General features: G+C 34.8%; 3 protein-coding genes across 3 annotated transcripts in view; 2 read left to right on the forward strand and 1 right to left on the reverse strand.

The window, feature by feature from the left end:
- LOC128243019 (ATP-dependent RNA helicase DDX1-like) overlaps positions 1 to 4,877 on the reverse strand; it is a 50,222-nt gene extending 45,345 nt beyond the window's left edge. The window contains exon 1 of the mRNA XM_052960484.1: positions 4,825 to 4,877. Within this exon, the coding sequence (XP_052816444.1) occupies positions 4,825 to 4,840 (16 nt within the window). The 5' untranslated portion in view covers positions 4,841 to 4,877. The remainder of the gene's footprint in view (positions 1 to 4,824) is intronic.
- A 2,620-nt stretch (positions 4,878 to 7,497) lies between these two features.
- Positions 7,498 to 14,929, forward strand: LOC128243025 (60S ribosomal protein L14-like). Its single transcript, XM_052960492.1, has 5 exons — positions 7,498 to 7,548; positions 9,458 to 9,553; positions 10,403 to 10,597; positions 14,028 to 14,081; positions 14,828 to 14,929. The coding sequence occupies exons 1-5, from the start codon at positions 7,537 to 7,539 to the stop codon at positions 14,894 to 14,896; spliced, it is 426 nt and encodes a 141-aa protein (XP_052816452.1). The 5' UTR covers positions 7,498 to 7,536; the 3' UTR covers positions 14,897 to 14,929.
- Positions 14,930 to 18,479: 3,550 nt separating this feature from the next.
- LOC128243036 (baculoviral IAP repeat-containing protein 7-B-like) lies at positions 18,480 to 19,238 on the forward strand. The gene has a single exon (XM_052960505.1). It carries the CDS (start codon positions 18,480 to 18,482, stop codon positions 19,236 to 19,238), a length of 759 nt encoding a protein of 252 aa, XP_052816465.1.
- Positions 19,239 to 24,753: the final 5,515 nt, after the last annotated feature.

Raw genomic sequence — 24,753 nt, forward strand, 5'->3', positions numbered from 1 at the left:
GGTCATGAGGTTGTGGGTTTGCAGGGGCGGATAGTTGAAGCAACTGATGGTCATGAGGTTGTGGGTTTGCAGGGGCGGATAGTTGAAGCAACTGATGGTCATGAGGTTGTGGGTTTGCAGGGGCGGATCTCAGAGGGGTAGAACTAGTGGTTGCAAATTTGTAGCCCATTTTAGTTAGAAATCATCAGTGAGTATCTTGTTAGCTATTAAGTGTTTTCTTTTTTCTTAATTTTTGGTGACACTTAATACTCTGATTAAATTGACATATAAGGAAACTTAGATGAGTTTAATCACCACATACATGTTCATGTACATACAATTCCTTGACACAAAATGAAGTGTTTTACTAAAAGTTTGTTTTATTTTCAATTTCTTGTGTAGAGGAACTGTGTATGCTGAAACATGTGGTGATCCAGTACCAAGTACATGTCCATGGCCAGAGCAAAATGAAGTTGGTGATGGTGTGGTGCTTCCATGTCATTACACCATCCAGCAAATGGCAGCATGCTTTGATGAAATATTAAGACTTTAGAAGACACTGTTGCTGAAATTACATCTGGGAATGCAATGAACATTGTGATCAGAAATATATATAGAGTTAGATTTTCTTTGTATTGAAATTTTATCAGATAATGGGACAATTATACTTTTAGCTTGTCTGTTTTTCTGAAAAAAACAGTAGAGGAATTGTGATACCCTTGGCATTTGTCGTCATCAGCATCATGCAAAATCGTTCATTCTTGGATGAAAACTAAGAAAACGTTTAAGATATTCAAATGAATCTTGGTACACGTGTTTCAATAGCAACTTCATGGGGTAAAACTCCAGCTTAGATAATTAGTGTGTAATGCCCCTTTTCTACTATTTTTAACACAATCATTATCTTATTTCGTTAGATCTCCATTTCATATATACCATGTTTGTTACCTTTATTTGTTACATATTGTTTTTATTCAAATTCTGGTCAGTGACTGGTACTACATGTGTTAAAGGTATTAACAAAGCCAGTAGACCCTTGTTTTATATATTCCATGTATATTTCGTCACAATTTATTTTTGTAACTGGTATGTGTTAAAGGTATTAACAAAAAATAAATATAGTTACAAAAGATATTTGTCACATTCAGCCCTACCTCAAATACATTAACAAGATTGATGGCAAAATCAATCATTTTGGATTTTCACCAGACCACCTGTCTGAAACCCCACATCCTTACTTTAACCCACCACCCTTACTTTTTCATTTGACTAGGACAAATGATTTAGTAAAATAAAATGAAGTTAAATATGACCAAACTTCATATTTATAAAACAAAATTATTAATAAGTGCCTGTCAATGAAAGACTGCAAGTTCATTATTTCTAACTAGCCTAATTCTTTCAAAATAAAATCCACCCAAACACCTTATTTATTTTATAAAGTCTGCATGAGAATAAAAAAAACACCTTTGGCCTTAAACAAGTGTTTGACAGTTCAAGTTGATTTTGAAATGACCCCCAACTTCAGAGAACAGAAGATTGGATAAAACAGCCTAACATATCACGTGATCCTAAACACCTTCAATTGATTCGGAATTCCTAAACCCACCACCCTTACTTTTTCATTTGACTAGGACAAATGATTTAGTAAAATAAAATGAAGTTAAATATGACCAAACTTCATATTTATAAAATAAAATTATTAATAAGTGCCTGTCAATGAAAGACTGCAAGTTCATTATTTCTAACTAGCCTAATTCTTTCAAAATAAAATCCACCCAAACACCTTATTTATTTTATAAAGTCTGCATGAGAATAAAAAAAAAACACCTTTGGCCTTAAACAAGTGTTTGACAGTTCAAGTTGATTTTGAAATGACCCCCAACTTCAGAGAACAGAAGATTGGATAAAACAGCCTAACATATCACGTGATCCTAAACACCTTCAATTGATTCGGAATTCCTACAACGAGTGTGTATATTTAGCCAACAAGATATATGGCCTACAGAAGTTTCATAATAATTTGAACGTAATAGAAATCTAGTCCATATATATGACAGTGATTTTTATTTAAATTTTCAAAACCACCTGTGGCTTTACAATTGGGAAAATAAGCGCATTAATTCCCAAAATTGGGAAAATACAATGAACATTAAAATTGTAACAAAGACACCTATTAAAACTGTTTCAACTCTCTTTAACGACTGTTACTATCATCAAAACATGTAAAACATGATTTTTGTGCCAAATGATCCCTATCAATGTTGGGAATTTTTTCATAAATAATTACAAAGGATATAATTTATATAATACTATAATGAATAACATTGGTATTTTTATCATAATATGCACTGACTTTGTTAACACCTTACATTGTTTAATCCCTTGTTTTAACTCTTTGAAATAGTCAATTGTTTGATTAACATGTTCTTAAAAAATTCAGAGACAATTTAATGGGCTCATCTTCCTCTTGAATGGAATGAATATATCAGTATTTTTAATTTATTCCAATTTCCAAATAGTGACAGACTTGTTTGGAATTGATCATAAAACAAATGAATGAATTTTGTTAAATTTCATCAACATGTTTCCTTCGGCATTAATCAAAAAGTATATACACCATCATTATAATAAATAAATACAGTTGTCTACTTTCAGTTTCACTTCTCAGTTCTGTCATTTTCCGATATTGGCAATGAAGGTCAATGTCATTTATGTAAACATGTAGTTTAGGCATGACAAAGAACAGCATTGTAAATTAGTTATTTTAATCACCTCCTGCACCGAATAATTTACTGTCATTTTAAATTAGTAATCCTTTTGTAAAAAATGACACGTTTTTTAACACAATGATTCAACTCTTAATTTGTTACATGCTCTCTGATTGGATGAAACAATGGAGTTAAACCAATGAAAATCCACCTTTCACCATGACGCGGATATTACATCATTGTATGTTTTTGTGAATAGACGCTTGCATGTAGGGGAAATAACTGTTTTGTTTATAATTTCATCGTCTTTAATTCTTATTTTCTTTTGAAATTTTAGAAATCCAGATTGGAAATTTTTATTCAGAAATGGGAAAAAAGGGTACTTTTTGCCATTGGGAACATGACCGAATACCGGCTATAAATATTGCCGAAAAAAACCTGACAATTCATAATTGTATTTTTATTCATTTTTGAGGGGAATTGATTTCCAATTGTTGGGAAAATATGATTATTTTTGGGGAAAATTGGAAGATTTTCGGCGAGGGGAAACAGCCGTTATTCGGCGGTAAATTTCACGAAAAAAAATCACTGTATGAGCTCCTGAACATGTATTGTTTCATATAACTGACTATCCTTATATTAATACAGCACAGGATTTGTCCTTACTGATTCGGAATCCCTTACTCGACTGTAGTATGCATCTCAGTTGACTGTTATGTAGTGTTTTGAGAGATGTTCATGCACTCTATTTGATTTTTTGTGAGCACAATGAATGTGTTCTGGATATAAGAGAACTTGAACAACAAAATTGAGTGTTTCTGTGGGGTATGAAGAGTTCAAGTTTAGTATAAAAGACTGTTTAGGCCTAAGGGAACTATAGTCCACCTAAATGGCCGTCAACCAGTCTTTTGACAATTTTTAGACTATGGCAGACTGGTGACGTCCACCATCCCAGCAAAAAGTAGCAAACGGGCCTTGCGCAGAGGATCCTCGCGGCCACAATTTTTAAATTATCTTTGTTATAAATTCAAATTTCTACGAAAATATCATTGCCTACTATCAAACACACATTTATTTATGTCATTATGCCAAAAAAAACATGTTCAGATACCATAATGCACTTACATGCATCGATTGTATCCATTAATCTGTAAATCTAGGACAAATCTGACAGGTTGTGTACATGTATAAAACGGGGTAGAGGATTTCGAATATTTTGGTCGTTAATAGGCTCGGTTAAACAACACTATTAAAATGCAACCATTTCAATGCGCTGAACGCTAACGTGTTTGATGGGTCAAGTTGGGAGAAGTTGATGATGATGATGTTCGTGATGATGATGATGATGATGATGATGATGATTAGGTATCACCATTTTGGAACACTGTTGCGTTGCTCTGCACAATACATAGAAAAGGGAGGATAACTGTGACTGCGCACGGGGTTAACAATTTTTGACGGATGGGTACAAATTTATTCGATAAAAATCAACATGTATAAAAAATGGTGGACTGCTACGCTCATTTTGTGACCCAGAGTATATTTATGTGAAAATAACGACTCTAACGACAAATCCAACCCAGTTAAGATCACTGTTAGGTACATTTGTAACAATTATATCATTATTAATCAACATCGATGCATAATATTACTATATATTCTTTCGCCCAGTGTTAAATGGTAGAGAGTTGTAGCGTTACAGGGATACACATGAAATGTCAAAATAATAAAAAAGTATCCCTGATCGCTCATTATTGTAGCTAGAGGGAACTAGAACACCCAAAATACACTTCATTAATTATGCGTGCAATATTAATAAGCTATTTCAAATATCAAGCACTTATAAGAAAACAAAATTATAAAACCACCACCCCCAGTTTTTCGACAAACCAGTTTACACATTAAGGGATTAGAAAAATACCGTTTTAAATGGGTATTATTATAGACTACCGGTGTCCCATGGGCGCCGCCATATTGGATTTTTGACAACTGTTAATTTATTCGATTTTTCAGTGCCTGGCATAAATGTCATTCAAAACATTCGATATCATATCGACACTGAACTTTTTTTCAAAAATAACATCTGATACTTCCTACAAGCAATTGCTTTCTAAAGATATACAAACAAATATACCCTCAAATGCTGTCATTTTGCTGACGGATTTTTATCAGACTGGTTTCCGAAACTAACAAACAATCTATCAGCAAGAAAATTCACCGGAGTGTAGAACGCAACTTGTGTTTAATATAAAGCAACTGTTTTTGCGATTTATTTTATAATGTGAAAAGAAGTAGCCCGAGCAGACATTTTCATAATAGAACAATGGGGTTAATAATCTCTTTTCAGTCTAACTGTAGTTCTAGGAGTTTTAAAAGATGTTTCCCCTAGACCTTATATACATATATGTAATATCTCTTTCTTTTGAAATACAGACAAACACAGTTCTATACCCGATTTTTATGCATCTATTATGGTTTATTTAGTAGGATCAGAAGTTGCTTCCGCCAGACCATGTTTCATTTTGTAATACATGTATCTAATTGTTTGGGAATAAAGACAAACACATTTCTATTTTTTCTTATTATGCTTCTATATTATTGTTTCTGTGCATAGTAACAACATATAATATACACGTCACTCATCAACATGAACAGGTTATGTAAGCTCATTTCGTTGGCAGTAAAATAAGTTTATTTGCGTAATACGGACGTGTACATTTTAACAGATTGTATCAAATAGTTTTAATGAAATAGCTAGAATACTAGGCAGTGGAAATGCTTTTAATTGTATTTAAACGTTCTAATATAGTACTGATGTGTTGTACATGTACTTGTAATGTAACCGAACCCGGTGTGTGAGTGGAGGGCCCACGGGCTGGTCACAGCACCTTATGTTCGACTCTATGTCAGGGAAGGACAGTTGGGCGTGAAAAATAACTGATATGAGTTCTACTTTCTTGTATTTAATTCATAGACTTTATATGTTACTTAAAGGTAATGCAAACGATACTATGAAAAACATAGTCACGGTCTCCTAAGACCTAGCCGCTTAGACCAGCTAGTTTATATTTGGAGACTGGTGCTTCAGTTTAACTGTTTAGTTTACTTTTTACTTTCCAACGTCCAATATATATGGCTTTCTGTATTTGTTATTTATGTATTTTGTATATACTCGTCAGATATAAATATGTTTCATTTGTCTTTTCTGTGGCCATCTTTGTATACATTATAATGTTTGTGTTTGGCTAAAGGCATGTTTTTGCTGATATTGTCAATAAACTGAAACTGAATTAATAGTTTTCTCTCTTCCTGTGGGAATGACAGAAAGTGTACTCATGTGACTCCAAATCCTGATCCCGCCCCTAGTACATGTATTGCGTTGCTCTCTGTGCCTTTTAAAAAGGTAACAAAATGTCAATGGCTTCGTAAACCATAATTTAATCGACGACAACAATGAAACATATATTAACACAAAAAACCCCATTAAATATGGGATTGAGAAGATGAAAAGTATTTTTTGTATTAGTTCGTGAACTTTATAAGATTCCCCAGAGAAACATTGAATAAAACGTTCCCTGCCATTAATGCACACTGTTAAAAACGATGATAAGTGTCGTCAAGAATACTCCCGGAAATTAATTTACGATCATGTTACTTGTTTTCTGTCCGCAATTGTTCCTTTTTCGTGAAAGAAATGCACATCGAATTGTAATCAAAAAGATACAAAAAAGAGGACAATGTAATTTCGTTTCATGCATTGACTCGCCGATCCGACATGAACACTAAACAGTAAACACGTATCATATATTTTCAATGATCAAGGGTCAGCTTAATATATTTCATTGTACATGTATATAATTATATAGAATGTTTGAACTGTCCTGTTCTGCATCCATTTCTCTTTATGATTGAATGTTTGTTCAGGAAAAAAAATGCATAATATTAATTATATTTTCAAAATATAAATCTTAGATTATGCTTTACACGACGACTGACTACTTCAACACGGGAATCAAATTAAAAATAATACAATTATCTCACTTGAACACCCGAAAAGTTTCTACTACTTGTCAGATAAACGTTCTCCATCCACGACCTTAAATTATCTATATGTTCCTTGATGAAACAATTACATTGAATAATCTATTGTTTGGAAGTTACCGTGTACGTGTTAACCAGTATACATGTGCACTATATGTAATGGTACTTTTACTGTCTGGCTTTTGAGCTAGCTTTTACAGCAACGTGGTAACGTGTCATCCTGTTGAGAGAGGGGCTAAGAACATCTTCTTCGTTCTTTTAATTATAATCGTTTTGCTATGACCATGATGCATATCGTGCAGATCTATTTCAACTTTGGGTGAGAAATTATACAACAGACTGCAAAAAATTGCTTTGTGTGTCTGGTGGGAATGGAATGTAAAACATATCGTTCTGCCGGTGAACACAGTACGGCGTCGCTATAAACGTTAACTAGCTCAATATTTAGAATTTCATTCTTGCTGTTAAAAAGGTCTGCACGCGCCTATATATGAATGTACACACATATGAAGAAAATAAAGGTTTAGCTTTGTTTAAAACATGTTTTTAATATATTTTGGTTTAGGATAATGAAATAGTCACATAACCAAATAAACGATTCACATAAAACAATAAACGTTCTAGGAATGTCTTATTGAATATAATTTAGATAAACACATTAAAAAACTGATCGATTTAAAAAACACACTAGGGTAAGGCACCGCTTCTTATGTCTTACGGTTTGTGTATTGCGGTAGAAATATAGTTGTATTTAGCCTCTCAGCAAACCAGTCTGTCAACTTCCTTTTCCGCTTTATCAAGCACGATGATCGGCCAGGTACTGAAAGTTAAGGCTTGATTTTGTGAATGTAGTGCTATAATCTGCACGGACCAGTCATGAAATTATCGCACAATAACACGCTATTTTACAATTATTCGTTTTAAAGCGTCATATCTTTGAAGTATTCATATTAAAAATGTGTAGTTGAATTTCAAGTTGAAGCGCATGCTGTTCACACGTTAATTCAAGTTAAATAGTACCCTAGTCATTTCGTACCCTCTGATTTTTGGTCATTTCGTAACCTGATTACTTTAGTAGACACTTGAGTTGTGAAGTGAGCCCTTAATTTGATCAGTAGGGCGGGCTCAGAGTAATCATATGTGCGAAGATGTTTGAGTTGTGGTATTTGTTTAATTTTCTTTGATAATTCTAACTTAACATTTTTACAAGTGACCATTATAACAAACTGCTATATCAAAGTTAAGTTTAAAGTTTATTCATATGCAAACAGGGTGTACAAACATGAGGAAATTATAAAGACCAAGTATAATACAGATATGAAAACTAAGTATACTTTAGTTGATAGTTGTCCTAGTCCAAATAATTGTACGTTGACGGATTTTTTTTAGATTTTTGATATGGCAAATCCTTTACGTACAAATTGTTTGGTATCAGAAGTGGGTAGTTGTTCCGATCAGGATTCCGAGTTAAAGCATATAGCGGGTATAAAATATAAAAACAAATATTACCAGAAAATGTTATTTTATATTAGTTTCGTACACAAAGAAATAAATATCCAACTTATAATTATGAGTTTGACGGCTTTTTTTATTTCATTCTGTCAAAACATAACGATATATACATGAAGGGCACCTGCAAGGCTTTAGGGCACAGTTTTAAATCGCTCGGAACATTTCGGCCATGGCTGAGTTGTTACGATTGTATAACGAGGTCTATCTCGAAGCTTTGTCGGAGGAGGCCGAGCTATTACGATTGTATCGAGTTGTTTGTTCCCCTTCGCATAATTGTTGTCTGTGTCAGTCAACTTTCGTTTTATTGGAAAGGTAAACAACTTGTTTTAATGCACTAAATGCTTGTTTAGTGCAAAATAACATTTCACTTACATGGTAAAATATGAATTTAACTCTTTATGGTCAATTTCAACCATAAAATACTTCACTTAAAACAATTTCAATATTTTTAAAACACCCCTGTTTTTTGCACATTTCCGTTTAGACGTTAGGGTTTGGAAGAATCCCGTATAACACGTCTATTATTTTAGACTAATAGTTGTCCGAGAGCAATGATACATAGAGGTTCAAATGCTACCAAATAGAATTACAATGATCATTAATTAGAATTATGATTATGCATGATGAATAATTTGGAAAAGAAAAATCAATATTATGCCAATTATCAAAATTCTCTGGGAGAGTATTTATATGCAACCTATAAGTATATGTCATGGGATAGTAGTTTAATCACGGAATTATATATATTTTGGTATTCATTCCCAAGCTAATCCCCGGTACAAACAAAACTATATCATTTTATTATACATGCGTTACTTCGGAAACAATAGAGCCATTGGACTGTTACATGAATTTCAATAGCTCAAAATTCAACTCAAATTTGTACTTGCATTGGAAAACCCAGTTATGTGAATTCCGGGCTATATATATTCTCTAATTCTTGTACACCAAAGTACCACGTTTACATAAAAAAAATCGCACTAGGTAATGATTTTTTTTTTAAATAATAAATATAAAAGGTAACAAAATGACTGAAAATCAAACGGGTATGAAAGTAATAGTTCCCCATATGTTTTTAACCTGGCTGTTTTTGAATGAAATTTTTGAAGTGTTCTATTTTTCAACATATTTAATTGTATTTAGACAAAATGCATAAATCAACGAAAATTGTATTTGTCATTTCATTATATGAGTTTATGTTCTGTTGGTTGTAGGAGCGCTGCGTTGAGATTGGGCGTGTTGCCTACATCGCATATGGAGATGACAAAGGAAAACTTTGTGTCGTCCTTGACATAATTGACCAGAACAGGGTATACTATTTTTGGCCAGGCAGTAAATTGTTTCATGAATTTTCTCCCAATAGGGAGGTTTTAAAAAATAAAACGTTCATCTTTCTTCTTCCTTGGCTGATACTCTTTGGAATAAAATTCTGTTAAACTGATCTACTGGCGTATAAGCACTTACACAATTTCATTATGATTGCTTTAAGACTTTGTTACTGGGGAACTTTTGTCAGAGTGACATTTTAATGAAATTTCATTGTTTGGTGAAAGAAATTTTACAATGTATAGAAATACCATTCCAGGAGCATACGAAGAATAGATAATCCTTTCATAACTAGAGTATTTCACCTGGGAGCAGGATTGTTATTAGTCCCGGATTTCACCTTGAATATTTCTAGTGTTAATTTTTAAAGATGCACTGTTACTTCCAAACAAGATGTACAACAATTAATAGTTTATTTTACCGAAAATGATGAATGAATATCGAAAACAATGGTTTTTATGAAGGATACTGTGTTTAATTTGAAAGAAAGGTGCAGACAATACAGTAATTCTACCTTATGAGACCATAGTTAATCGCAGTAAACCTTTAAGGACACCATTCATATAATATTTTTGCGTTTCAGCTAATAAATACAATCTTGTTATCAGTAATTATTATTTTGCATAAATGCATTATTAAGTACGAAATTAATGGTTTTTCTCTCAAAATTTGTGTTATACATGTGTATATATTGATTTTAAATACAAATGTCACTTTAACTGTATTATGTAAACAACGCTATTATATAATAAAAGTAAATCATTTGATTATCATTTTGAAGAACTATTTTTATTATATGATGAATGTCTCACTCTGAAATGCAATATTCACAGGTCTTGGTTGAAGGACCATGCACTAATGTTGCCCGCAAGGAGTTCAACATGAAGGCCATCCAGATGACCCAGTTCCTCCTGAAAATCCCACACTCATGCAGACAGAAGGTTGTCCGTAAGGCTTGGGAGAAGGAGGAGATCACCAAGAAGTGGGGCGAGACCACCTGGGCACGCAAGATTGCCTCTAGAGAATTGGTGGGTTTACTGGTTGAACCAGCTGGGATTAATGCTAGAATGTACCAAAACCTTTTGTCATGGTATTTGGCATTATGATTAATCCAACAAATGTAGATTCCCTTTTTCATGCTGATTTTAGCTGAAATAGAAATGCTTGTAGAAGCAATTAATCCTTTGCATTTTGTGTATTATTTCACAATACCATTAACATGAAGACACCATGGAATCTAAAAAATAAAATAGTGGTGGTGTTTATTCTTGCAAAAGTAATTAAATATTATGTCCAACTCCTTTTAGGATAAGGCTTAGAATATCAATAAGGGCAATACATGTACCGGTATATGCCATGATAATGTCATTTGTCAATAAAACTTGGCAATGATGAACCTTTTCTTTGATAGGAACTGCCGGCTGATGGCTGTGCTGATAACTTTATTCTGAAGCCAAGTTATGCACTTCAGTTAAATGACAGTTTAGTTTGTCTTGATAGATATATATCCTATGACTATTGCTGAGCAAAGTTTAATTCCCAGTAATAAGATTCAACAGATAAGATGATGAACCTTTTCTCTCATAGGAACTACCGTCTGATGACTATTTTCTTAAGCCAAATTCATAAATTTGTCTAATGAAAATGTTTAGTTTTTCTTGATAAATTTATCATACAACTATTTCTGAGCAAAGTTTGATTTCAAGTGACAAGATCCAGTTTATGATGAACCTTTTCTTTGATAGGAACTGCCGGCTGATTGCTGTGCTGATAGTTTTTCTCTGATGCTGGTCTTGTCCAACTGTTTATTGGTTATAAAAAGTATATGTGCAGAGATTTTGTTCAAAATTATTTTACTGCCTACTGTTCTTTTCAATTGGGAAAATATGCCCTATAAAGTTAAGTCCAAATATTGGGAAAATAAGAACACGATTATTTTGCTCGTAACAGATTGACATGGTTGTATAACTATTTTTTATCTGTTTATAACACTTAAAAGTAGTATGAATTGTGCATTTATGAAACTACTCCTGACACATATATGGAATGGTTATCACTCTTGTTTTTGTGTATTTAGTTTTGTACCTAAAAATACATTGAGACACTTAAAATAAACATACATATCATTTTCCTTTGAGGCAGTGAAATTGCTGTTGTTTAACGAAGATAATAATCCACTGACCATGACACTAATTTCATGTAAAATGTGTATATTTCATTACAACAAGCAGAACAAAATAGAAACTAAATTAAAAAAAATAAATACCAGAAAAAGAACAAGATGGTGCAATTTCAGCTATTTGTGAGGTTATCTGGACCTGATTTTTTACCAGACATAAGATCAGATATTCCCTGAAAGTAAGTTAGCAAGAATGTCTTGAATGGAAATATTTTCAATGAAAGTATGAAGTTAAGTTTAAATTCAAGGTAAGGAGAAGTTTAGGTAGTAGGGAAAAAGTTTTCATTTTCGGGAAAAATATACAACTTTTGGGGAAAGTGGGAAAAGGGCCAATATTTGGCCCTTAAATTATCGATGATTTTTTCCTCCATTGATACATTCCTGCAGTTATCGAGGTTGTGCATCATTCAACTTTGCGATTTACTTAACTTTCCAAAGCACTAGTAAATCATGGTGAACATGTATCATAATTTCTGATTCTCTTTAATTGTAATTGTAAACAATTCTACCACAATTGATTTTTATACCTTTGAATGAAAAGCTCATGTTAATAATATCAAATTGTAATGAATTGTAAACCGGACTTGGCAATGATGAACCTTTTCTTTGATAGGAACTGCCGGCTGATAGCTGTGCTGATAATTTTATTCTGAAGCCAAGTGCATAAATAAATCTGTGCTTTTTTCACCATTGGGTGGATGGGCTAAACAAGCTGGACAAAATTTGTATTTTTGAATCATGAATTTGGGAATTTCAACTGCTATGAAATTGACTGAATGCTTTGGGGGGGAAAATCGATAGAAAGGGTAAATCTTCCATTGGTTTGGGTCTGGATATTTTTTTGATCAATTTTTTAAAAACAATACCGAAATTTGGAATATGTTGCAGCATTGGGTTCTGCCCTTGATTAGCCATGAAAAACACTGTTATAATATGAAATAGAATTGTTTTATTTATGTCTTGATAAATACAGATTTATAATTTTGGTTTATAGGGTTAATTAATTCCCAGTGACAAGATCCAGTTTATGATGAACCTTTTCTTTGATAGGAACTGCCGGCTGACTGCTGTGCTGATAGTTTTTCTCTGAAGCTGGTCTTGTCCAACTGTTGTTTTATTGGTTTTGGAATCTATTGCTCAGACTTGGCAATGATGAACCATTTCTTTGATAGGAACTGCCGGCTGATAGCTGTGCTGATGACTTTATTCTGAAGCCAAGTAAAGATATTTTAACGAAATGTTTGCCGTGGTAATTATTGTTGAATGGCAGGTTTCATTAAGGCCTTTCTTAAGGCATACCATTGGGCAGATTTTCTGATCCATACAAAAGATAAAAGATATCTCTGTGAAACACATTTGATTGAGAATTCTCAATTTGGACAAGTTTTAGTTCCAATCTGGTGCAGAATTAAACACTTGTTTAAAAAAGTCCCAAGAATTGTTTTACAATGAAAACATCCAGTATATGATGAACCTTTTCTTTGATAGGAACTGCCGGCTGATTGCTGTGCTGATAACTTTACTCTGATGCTGGCCTAAGGATATTAATAGTGGCAAAATTCATTTACATTTAAAACGTAGAAAAATCTCAGCAAATGATGAACCTTTTTCTTTGATAGGAACTGCCGGCTGATTGCTGTGCTGATAACTTTATTCTGAAGCTGAGAATAAAATAATAGAAACAGCATAAGGCATTATTGTAACACGCCACTCTGACTGTCAATGCCTCTTTACTACTTCAAATTCAGTATTTTTGCTGCACATCCGGACTCGTTCAATTGGTCTCCTAAAGACCCATTAGGCCTTAAAAAAAATACATTTGGTTCGGGTTACCCGACCCTACCGGAATAGGTGCCGACCCTGCCGTTTTTATAGTCAGTTTGAAAAAAAATATAAAAAACTAAAAAAAAAAATTGTATAGTCATTATTTCATAACGTTCATGCACACATCTTTGTCAGGCTTCATCCGGTTATTCCAGTTTCACTCACAACACATGACCACACTCTCACACTCGTGCCATTTAGGATGATAAATATACTGTTGGAATAACTTGTTTCACAACAAGTATAAAATAAGTTTAAACTAGGGAAATTGGGGAGTCAATGGGACACGTTTAAACTGATTTGAAAATGAACCACTCAAATAGATAAGAATAGTTTCAACCATTTCTAGGTTTCCCGTCCCTACTTTTAAGGCTTGTTCAATGATGTGAATTTTGTATATCAGTATAATCACTATAATCACTTTAATTATTGTCCAATTAACTATCTATTTTCAGAGGGCGAACCTTACAGACTTTGACAGGTTCAAGTTGATGAAGGCCAAACAGTGTGTAAGTTGAAAGTAGAGTTTGATTGACCTTTACTTGTAGCAGTTACTGGTTTTGTTCCAATTATTGATTATAATGGAAAAATTATCGTTACAGTTAAGCACATTACCAACTATTCATTTTGAGTTTGTCATAATCAATTGTTGAAAATGTCATAATCAATTGTTGAAAACATTCATAAGGGATGTTGCTGGATTTATGGACCATTTGGGTCCCATTTCTGGTCTTTCAAAATTAGACACTTCCCACAATAAATGTCATTCCATTTGTACATTTCTTTATGATGAGGATGAAGTTCATCTTGTAATGATTGGTCATCAGATCAGTGAAAACAACAGACTAGCCAGAACATGCATAAGAAACGTGAAGTTATGACATCATGTGGCGAAAATGCAAAATTCATAGTGTTTGTACACATAAATAATGAACAATCATTATCATATTTGATTAATCAATGATAATCGGTGGTCTTATTCCTGGCAGTCGCTCTTACTTGCTTATATAAAGATTTACTGGCATTTAAGTTTAGAGACCGTTAACATTCTGCATCTGAAATACAGAGAGATAAGTCAACTGGCACATAATGAGATATAATCAAATAAATTTGTATGTACTGATGCATATTTTTATCAAGGACATGCAACTCTTAAGTCACATAAAAATGAAGAATTCTGAATATTAGGGACCATTGTTGTATTATAGGTGAGGCCAGTTTAATATCATATGGTTTATGTGCTTTTCTTTTTCAGAGAAACCGCATTGTCAACACTGAATTTGGCAAGCTGAGAAAAGCAGCAAAGAAGGGGGCAAAGAAATAAACTGTACATTATGAATAAATGTCATCTCTCCAATTCGTTTCTTCAATGTTTTCTGAGATATTAATCAGTGTATAAGGTTGAATTCTCTGGTTATAAGTCCATGTGGATCAAAAGAGCGTAAGGGAAGTGAATTTCGTTACTATTTTGTCAGAGATGATGTGTATAGCAAGACCCAGGACCATTTTTTATCAATATCATTCGTTAACCATATAGTGAAACCTGGTACATAATAAGAATGACATGTTGTGCAGGCAGGCAGAGTCAAAACTTGCCTATGAAACTGAATAACTTGACCAAACTTTGAAAAAGAAATAATGGAGACCTTTATGAAATACCGTTTAGGGCCACTAAGATCAAGGTCACTGTTACTAAAAATTGTTGGTACTTTATAACTTCAGTTGGAAATAACTAGATCGAGTTGACATATATCTTGACTAAACTTGGTATAAAGGAAGAGTTTATGAAGTCTCCTCGGGGGGAAAGTAATGGAACGGTCCGCCATAGACGGCGGATGTGTGTTCATTGTATAACTTCCCGTTATAAACGGAAGTGTGTTCATAGTACGTATGTTGACTTGGTTGGTAATATGCAAATTAGGAAAGCCCGGGCTCTGTGTAGATTGAAAATTTACTGTTTATAAAGACCAGCGGACCCCATCATGGTCGAGCACGAATTTCTCTGAAGGGATCTGTTGGCCTTGTTTGACGTCGTACATTACACTTCCTTCCCTTTAACACAAAGATTTTCTTCATACCATAGTTATCATTCTAGGTTTTCATTAAAAATGAATCCTTGAAAATATTTCTTAGACATTTGGCTGCCGAACCATTTAAGTTAACAACGTGATTAGCGGCATTGTTAAACGTGAAGTATTTGATTGTGTGACCACATATTTAAATATAAACAAGTTGAAGAACAGCTGAAACAACTGTCTCTAATCCTGTAAACAGGTCACAAGTATCTATAAAATATTCAAGAGCAATAATGCATTGAAAGATAACAACGTTGACGTTATTGTTAAAATTAACATCAATTCTGAACAAAATGCCCTTTTTGTAAAGTAATCGCAAACATTAATGTTCGATAATGCACAGTCATATCATTTAAAAGTACAACAGACACGAATCAACATCCCCAACGTGCAGTGACTTATCATTGTTTTGATTATACTGTGCTCTCAGAAAATGTTGGCGATCAATATTTTCAATTGCTTGGACAGGTGCCATACAATTCTTATACACTATATTCAGAAATACCAACTAAATATCATCTTCATGCTCATGCTTGACTCTTTGAAAATGTTTCAATTGCTTGGACAGGTGCCATACAATTCTTATACACTATATTCAGAAATACCAACTAAATATCATCTTCATGCTCATGCTTGACTCTTTGAAAATGTTGGCGATCAATATTTCCAAACTGCATGGGAAGCTCGTAAAGAAAAGATGCTATATACTAAAGGTTATCTGTTCATATATCTGTATATGCACCAAAGCTAATTGTCCAACTTTGGGGACATATTTACTCCTGGGCAAAAGTATGCATATTAATAAACGCTAATACCCCTTGGGCAAACTTGCCTCATGTCTGGAGGTGGGGCCAGAGGTGGGGTAAATTTGATTTGATGTCCTAAACGAAAATACTGCTTTTCTCCCTTAAAATATTCGATCGAATAGAAAATATGAGAAACTTTATTTTAAATGTAAACTTGCAATTGACCTTGCCAAAATGTAGTATCGATTATGTAACAAAAACTATTGGCTGTTCTCAATTGCCATATTAAAGGCCTAGTTTAAGCCTACTATTAGTGCCCCCCCCCCCCCCCAATACAAACGTGTATTTGTACACAACCTCTGTTTATTGATCTTAATCTAATTGCTTAATTGTCTGATCAGATCTCCTATCTGAGTACCCTGCTGTGCAGTTTGGGATGTTTTTTTCTTATAGAAATGGACCCTAAATGGCCCTGAACCAATAAACGAATACACAGGAAATTGGCCCCTACTGTGACATAAGTGCAATTAGCAGGATATGCACAGCAGGGGATTATCATGCCAAACATTCCTTAAAGGCCTAGTTTAAGCAGGGGCGTAGCCAGCATTACGCATGTGCGTAACATCAATTTCAAAAATGAAAAAAATAAATATGGAATCAAAGTTGAGGGCTAAGCTTTACATTGATATCAGAATAAAAGGAAGATCAGCTAAAGTTACTGAGCCTTAATCAATCACTTGGTAGCTACAAAGTCGAACCTATAAATCCCTCCAAATACACCTCAAGAGCTCAACATGTTAGTTCCATTTTTTCCCTGGGGAGCCCCCCACCGGCTACAGGGATATTCCCCCTCCCACACCCTCCACTTTTCGTGCGTAACATTCAGTAAGGCCTTGTTAAGGAATGTTTGGCATGATAATCCTCTGCTGTGCATCTCCTATTTATTGTACTGGCGTCACAGTAGGGGCCAATTCCTTTGTATTTGTTTATTGGCTCAGGGCCATTTAGGGTTGACACTTTTCGAGTAGAAAATCGTAATCTCTCACTAATACATATAAACATTATTCATAGCTTATGTATGTATAAATTAAACCTATTGGAAGTCAATGATAAACAAATAAGAGAGGTCAGTTTAAAAAAAAAGTTATTTAACATATACATGCATATTTAAATGCATTTTAAAAGCATGGTCAGCATTGCTATATCCAAATTGTGAAGCACCATGGTTAAATCATTTTAATGGGCTATAATATATAACATAACTCTTATTTTTTGTATTCAAAGGCATTATAATAATGATATTATAATCATTTGAAGACAACAACAACAACAACTAAAAGTCAAGATGTATTGTCCATTTCTATATTTAAATAAAACCTCTATACAACTTCACAGCTGGACACTCAGATGGGAGATCTGATAAGCAGCATAAGCCAATTAAGATAAGGATCAATACACAGAAGTTGTGTACTATATACGGATTTGGGGGGGGGGGGGTCACTTATAGAAGGCTTAAACTAGGCCTTTAAGGCGTCAGAAAATTAATACACTTATGGGCAATTGTAAGGCATTTGAACGCAGCATATGCAAATCCTTCGTTAGCCGTTTCTTTGTACAGAAAGGAAAAGTAACTGCTGAGAGGACCTTGAATATCTAATATTGCGTTAATCTCCCGTGTGTGTTTATATATATATATATTTAAAAAACCTGCTTAGTTCCATAATAAATTTATATCTTACAAATATTGCCTTCAAATGTCCCTACCCTAAGCATTTCTTTATTTCTTTCTCTACCATTCAACGTCACGCACGGCATTATAAATGCTTTGTTTTGTTTCTTAAACCAGACATAAACAAATGACAATATTGATCTAACACTTCATATGACTTCACTATAAATATAAAAAAAGTTTGGTTTCCCAAACATGCTATACACAGCTTTTGGAATCCCAGTCATAAATTTTCCATACCTCAAGGACTACGTGAGAAAGACAAGTCATTCTGATTACCTAAGTTCAATTATTAAACGGCGTAAAAGCGTTTAAAGGAATATTTAAAGGTATAGAGCAGCCGTCTCACCAACAGTAATGACGAGCTTTTCTCAGTTGTCAGTTGTTGAACAACGCGGTGTTAAAGATTTTACCGAGGACGACGAAAATGTCCGGTCAGTACGACACTCTCGGAAGAAGGACCAGGGAAAGTCACCTGAGCGAACGGCACATCTTGAAGGTCAATCAACGAAGGAACAAATCGCCGAACTTATGGGTAACATGGGGATTATTTTGGACGTAAGAGCGACATGTCCGGGATACGCACAGAAGGAAAGCCGTTTAAAGTCGTTTAAGAAAATGCGCGAGAGGAACGGACACTCTGTAGACATTCTTGCGACTACCGGGCTGTACAGGACTAAAGATGGTTCGACCAAGTGTTTCCACTGTGGAGTTTTTATAAACGTTCCCGAAGGAGCTGATCCCTGGGGATACCACATCAAGAATTCACCTTTCTGTGCCCATATGAGGATGTGCAAGGGGGACATGTTTATAACAAAAGTTCTTAAAAGTGGAACAGGCATAGCAAAGGAAGACATACCGATTTCGTTCAGGAAAAGCAGCTCAGAACATCGAACCTGCAGTCCAGATTTGACCGAGGCTCTTGAAGAAAATCAGAGACTAAAAGAAAATATGTTATGTAAAATTTGTTTTGATGATATCGCCTGTATAATTGTGTTGTCTTGTGGCCATATGGCATCATGTTCTCAATGTATATCTGCTCTCAGAAACTGTCCGATTTGTAGGTCAGAGGTTAAAGGGACAGTACGAGCGACACTTGTGCCTTCAGGGGCGTAATTTAGACTGTTGTGATAACGTTGTTTTATAAAACATGTTTTGCTAATGCTCATACCATGATGTTGACTATGCAGAGCGTGGTTGTTAGCTATGTATTGCGAATATTCACTTAATTAACGAAAACCTCCACTTTAAACGGTTCAATTTGGATGCATTAGCCTATATTGTTAAGCACAGGACTACGCATCTTTTGAGGGTTTCATGGTAGAGATCGAATCCATCTAGAAACACACATATTGTTTTCTTTATTTCACATTGTTTTCATTAGCTTTCATTTTTCACAGAAGTTCTATTTGTTTTTTTTTAACTAAAAACTAATTCAATACATTTTTACACATACATGTAGATATTAGGTTTTTTTTTGAAGATTTCATCACTTTCAGATACTGCTGAAATAGGTGTTTGGGATTTTCATACTTTATTTATTTTAAAATGTGACGGTAACGCATTAAGATTTTTTGGGGAAAATGTGCTCAAAAGGTTAAAGTTATTTACGTATAAAGAACAGATCAAGAATATTTCTAGAAATTGATGATTTTGCTTTAAAACGTCTATGTTCAAATTTTTACGCGGTCAAAACAGTACTATGTAAAAAATCAATACATACACATGTATAACAAACATCATTTTTGACTAATAAACTTTTACTACTTACTAAATAATGCAATTATTGAAAATATTAATAACTGTGATCTACTATTGTCTCATTAGGTAGAAATACCGTGTTTTATGCACATTTCATTCGAATTAAATTCGGTATCCTTCATAAGAACCATTGTTTTCGACATTTATTCATCTTTTAAGGAATATTAAAACACTATTATTCATTGTGGTAAATATATTACTTGTTATTCTGATATCAAATTATTATATAATATATGAAAAATAAATGTAATGAAGAATTGTTCTTGTCTCTCGGTTGTTTTTATAAACAAATATCTTAAATGAGAGTAGAGCAGTTCAAGTCTAGATAAAAAAAATATTTAACGGTAAAAATCGTTTAAATTTTGTTTTTGAATCCATAAAATGATAAACATTTAGACATTATTACGCTGATCATTGTTTGAAATGATGCCCACTAGGGTCGAACTACCTTAACTACTCGTCGCGCTGTGCTTCTGTTGCACCAGTATTTAGTGATATCTGTGTAAATCAACAACATTCACATGCATCAATTACAAACTATAAAATATATGTTTAGTGAAATAAAAAAATAAAAACGTTTTTAGTATTTCAATTATAAAAAAAAACTTGTTTTTGCGGAGTTGAAATGACGCGACTCATTTCGGTTAGTCATTTATTTCAGATTTACATATCTGACCAATCCTGGGCATTCATTTTGTTCCGGGTTTCCATGCATTGATAGTCGATTGGGTTTTCGCAATTATTAAGACGATCGTGTTACCAAGTTCAATGATTACGAAACACTTGTGGTCGAAATTTTAGGAAACCCAAATGAAAACTTCCACTATTATATGATGACTCACGTGTTCTCATTTATACCACACCTTTAGTCATCGAACTATATTTAGATTCCGTAAATTATATGTTCATATCTTTCTTAAAATATCAACATTCACAAGTATATATAGTATGTGTATTATATTAATTAACTGACTCCAAATACTGATACACATCATAACAAACATGTTTGCCACCTTGCATTGACACGTCTCGTCTAAAAATGATTGTTAAAAAAGTCGTTCGTGGTCAACACGAAGGCTCTGGATTTCGTTGCTATTCGTTATCTCGAGATTGTAGTTTTGTCAGTTTGTATCATGAAATAGGACAAAACACTTGATTCAAATAAACACTTCCTCATTGAACTCCCTGCAAATACGTCCCATGTGATCATACAAGGAATACAACAAATAAACCAAAAAAAATACATAGATCAAGCTTTGTAAGTGCAAATTGCAAGAACCATTTTCCATGCATATACTACTACTACTACTACTACTACTACTACTACTACTACTACTACTACTACTACTACTACTTCTAATAATAATAATAATAATAATAATAATAATAATAATAATAATAATAATAATAATATGTTTTAAAGTGAAAAGTAAGTGTTTGCCTTGTGTTACAATATTATATCGATCTTCCCTCACAACTCATTCCGATAGTGATGATACATCAACATAAAAACATTAATGACTTATTGTATCTATGAGCCTTTGGGACGCCAACCGATCGCATTTACATATACCATTTTTAAATATTATAACATAAGCATGACATAATTATACAGATACATTGCTAACTTCATGCATAATTAATTTCTGGTACCAAACTTTTCAACATGCTGTTTATCAATACGTATGTATCAGAAAATTAAATGTCATTATGTTTTAAATCTACATATATAAACTTGATAATTACATCATCATATGGAAATAAATCATATCCGATTATCAACAATAAACGTGTCAAAACTGCAAGCGCTGTATCAGTAGCAAAAGATGACGTAAAAACACGTCTGCTCACCCGGCCGGTCCCAAGGCTGAATGGACAATACTCGAAATGCACGAAATCCCCGTGCACAACTCATTCGCCACTTGTCGGATTGCTATGGAAAATAAGATTCGTCTAAATCAATAGTTTCAAACAACAAAAATTATTTCAATATGGGGTTTAAAAACGTCGTTAAATTTATCATGACTTGTAATTTGTTCCATTCATTAACGTTTTTACACATTTGTTCTTACAGCTATCATGTTTTTATACGGTAGTAATCATTTTCTTGCATAATCAAGCTGAAGGCATTTGAATTATGCATGATATTCCTCATCGATATCGTAACCAAATGAATCCTTATAGTGACACCCTTATTCAAAACCAATACATACACATGTATAACACTCATTAATTTTGACTGATAAACGTTAAACTACTTACTAAATAATGCATTTATGGAAAATATTAATTAATAATTACTGATAACAAAATTGTAACCGTGTATTTAATAGCAGAAAGCGCAAAAATATTAAATGATTGGTGAATGCTAAAAGATTTACTATAGTCTCATAAGGTAGAAATACCGTGTTTTATGCTCATTTTTTTCAAATTAAACTCGGTATCCTTCATAAGAACCATTGTTTTCGACATGTATTCATCCTTTTAGGAATATTAAAACAATATTATTAATTGTGGTCAATCTTATCTGGGAGTAAGAGTGCGTCTATAAACATCATATTCTCACTGGCGTAGCTCCGCGTACGCACTATGAGTCCGGGCCCGTCCTTCGTTCAACCATTCTTTTTTGTGCGCGTGTCCGGGCCAGTCCATCGTTCAAGCGTTCTTTTTTGTGCGCATGTCCGGGCCCGTCTTTCGTTCAAGCGTTCATGATTGTGCGCCTGTCCGGGCCGGGCCCGTCCTACGTTAAATCGTTCTTTTTTTGTGCATGTGCGGGCCTGTCCTTCGTTCAAGCGTTTCTTTTTGTGTGCGTGTGTGTCGTTTTTATATTTCAAGATAAGAGGAAAACGCACAAAGAATTGGTCTGCACTTAAGTTCTGGTGTAGCTACGTCACCCGCAATTAAACATTATCAAAATGAATTATAATAGAAGCGCGCTTTACATATGGTGCATTGCTCTGTTAGAGATTGATTGATTCTTTTCAAAAACAGATGTTATGTTTCATTGAAATATTGATTTAACTCTATACACAACTGACCCGACAATTCAACAAACACACTTTAAACACCATGCATCGTTTTATAGTGAGTACCGTTGTCATTTAATTAAGTATGTTTCTTCTAATACATTGTTTTAGATAGTTTATAACAATTTGATGATACTTAATTACGCTTATATCCAACCGTGGTACGTTCCTTAATTAAAAATGTCATTTGATAGCGTCCAAGGTCAAAATGTGAAGTTTAATTTCCCCTCAACTAGTCCAAGTTCTGTATGACGACATAGTAAATCTCCACCAATGACGCAAAGGTTTCAACATATGTGGTTACTATAAAACATCCGTGTTTGAGACTGTCTGAGAAGACTAAAAAATACACGTTTGTAAAGAATATTATGGTCGACTGACAGTCTTTATAAGTATAGGTTTACGTCTATTAAGTAATTTCTTCGTCAAAATGTAATATAAGGGAGCGAAGCGAAGCTCTCCTGGCATGACAACACACATATATTCACTTGACGTAGGTCAGAACCAGCTCAACAGTATGTTAGCATCATAACTCGACAAGTTGATTTGGGGCTAAAAGATATGCGAAGTAAGTCTCTTATTTTGACATATATTACTGAAAATTTAAAGAGGGGATCTGGGAAGCAATAACGAGTAAACTTCAAGTTTTAGAAACTATTTACTCTTTGGTCGGTAGGATCCTTGATTCTAGCCACTACGGGAGTTGCCCGATCCGGTTTCTCGTCTTCTTTGATTGGTCATCCTCCGTTCCGAAATATTGCATCCCACTTGTAGACAGGCATCCCCCATAGCTTGTAGACAGGCGTCCCCCATAGCTTGTAGACAGGCGTCCCCCATAGCTTGTAGACAGGCGTCCCCCATAGCTTGTAGACAGGCGTCCCCCATAGCTTGTAGACAGGCGTCCCCCATAGCTTGTAGACAGGCGTCCCCCATAGCTTGTAGACAGGCGTCCCCCATAGCTTGTAGACAGGCGTCCCCCATAGCTTGTAGACAGGCGTCCCCCATAGCTTGTAGACAGGCGTCCCCCATAGCTTGTAGACAGGCGTCCCCCATAGCTTGTAGACAGGCATCCCCCATAGCTTGTAGACAGGCGTCCCCCATAGCTTGTAGACAGGCGTCCCCCATAGCTTGTAGACAGGCGTCCCCCATAGCTTGTAGACAGGCGTCCCCCATAGCTTGTAGACAGGCATCCCCCATAGCTTGTAGACAGGCATCCCCCATAGCTTGTAGACAGGCATCCCCCATAGCTTGTAGACAGGCATCCCCCATAGCTTGTAGACAGGCGTCCCCCATAGCTTGTAGACAGGCGTCCCCCATAGCTTGTAGACAGGCGTCCCCCATAGCTTGTAGACAGGCATCCCCCATAGCTTGTAGACAGGCGTCCCCCATAGCTTGTAGACAGGCGTCCCCCATAGCTTGTAGACAGGCATCCCCCATAGCTTGTAGACAGGCGTCCCCCATAGCTTGTAGACAGGCGTCCCCCATAGCTTGTAGACAGGCGTCCCCCATAGCTTGTAGACAGGCGTCCCCCATAGCTTGTAGACAGGCATCCCCCATAGCTTGTAGACAGGCGTCCCCCATAGCTTGTAGACAGGCGTCCCCCATAGCTTGTAGACAGGCATCCCCCATAGCTTGTAGACAGGCGTCCCCCATAGCTTGTAGACAGGCGTCCCCCATAGCTTGTAGACAGGCGTCCCCCATAGCTTGTAGACAGGCGTCCCCCATAGCTTGTAGACAGGCGTCCCCCATAGCTTGTAGACAGGCGTCCCCCATAGCTTGTAGACAGGCATCCCCCATAGCTTGTAGACAGGCGTCCCCCATAGCTTGTAGACAGGCGTCCCCCA

The sequence above is a fragment of the Mya arenaria genome, chromosome 8 (genome assembly GCF_026914265.1).
Source record: "Mya arenaria isolate MELC-2E11 chromosome 8, ASM2691426v1".
NCBI classification, from domain to species: domain Eukaryota; kingdom Metazoa; phylum Mollusca; class Bivalvia; order Myida; family Myidae; genus Mya; species Mya arenaria.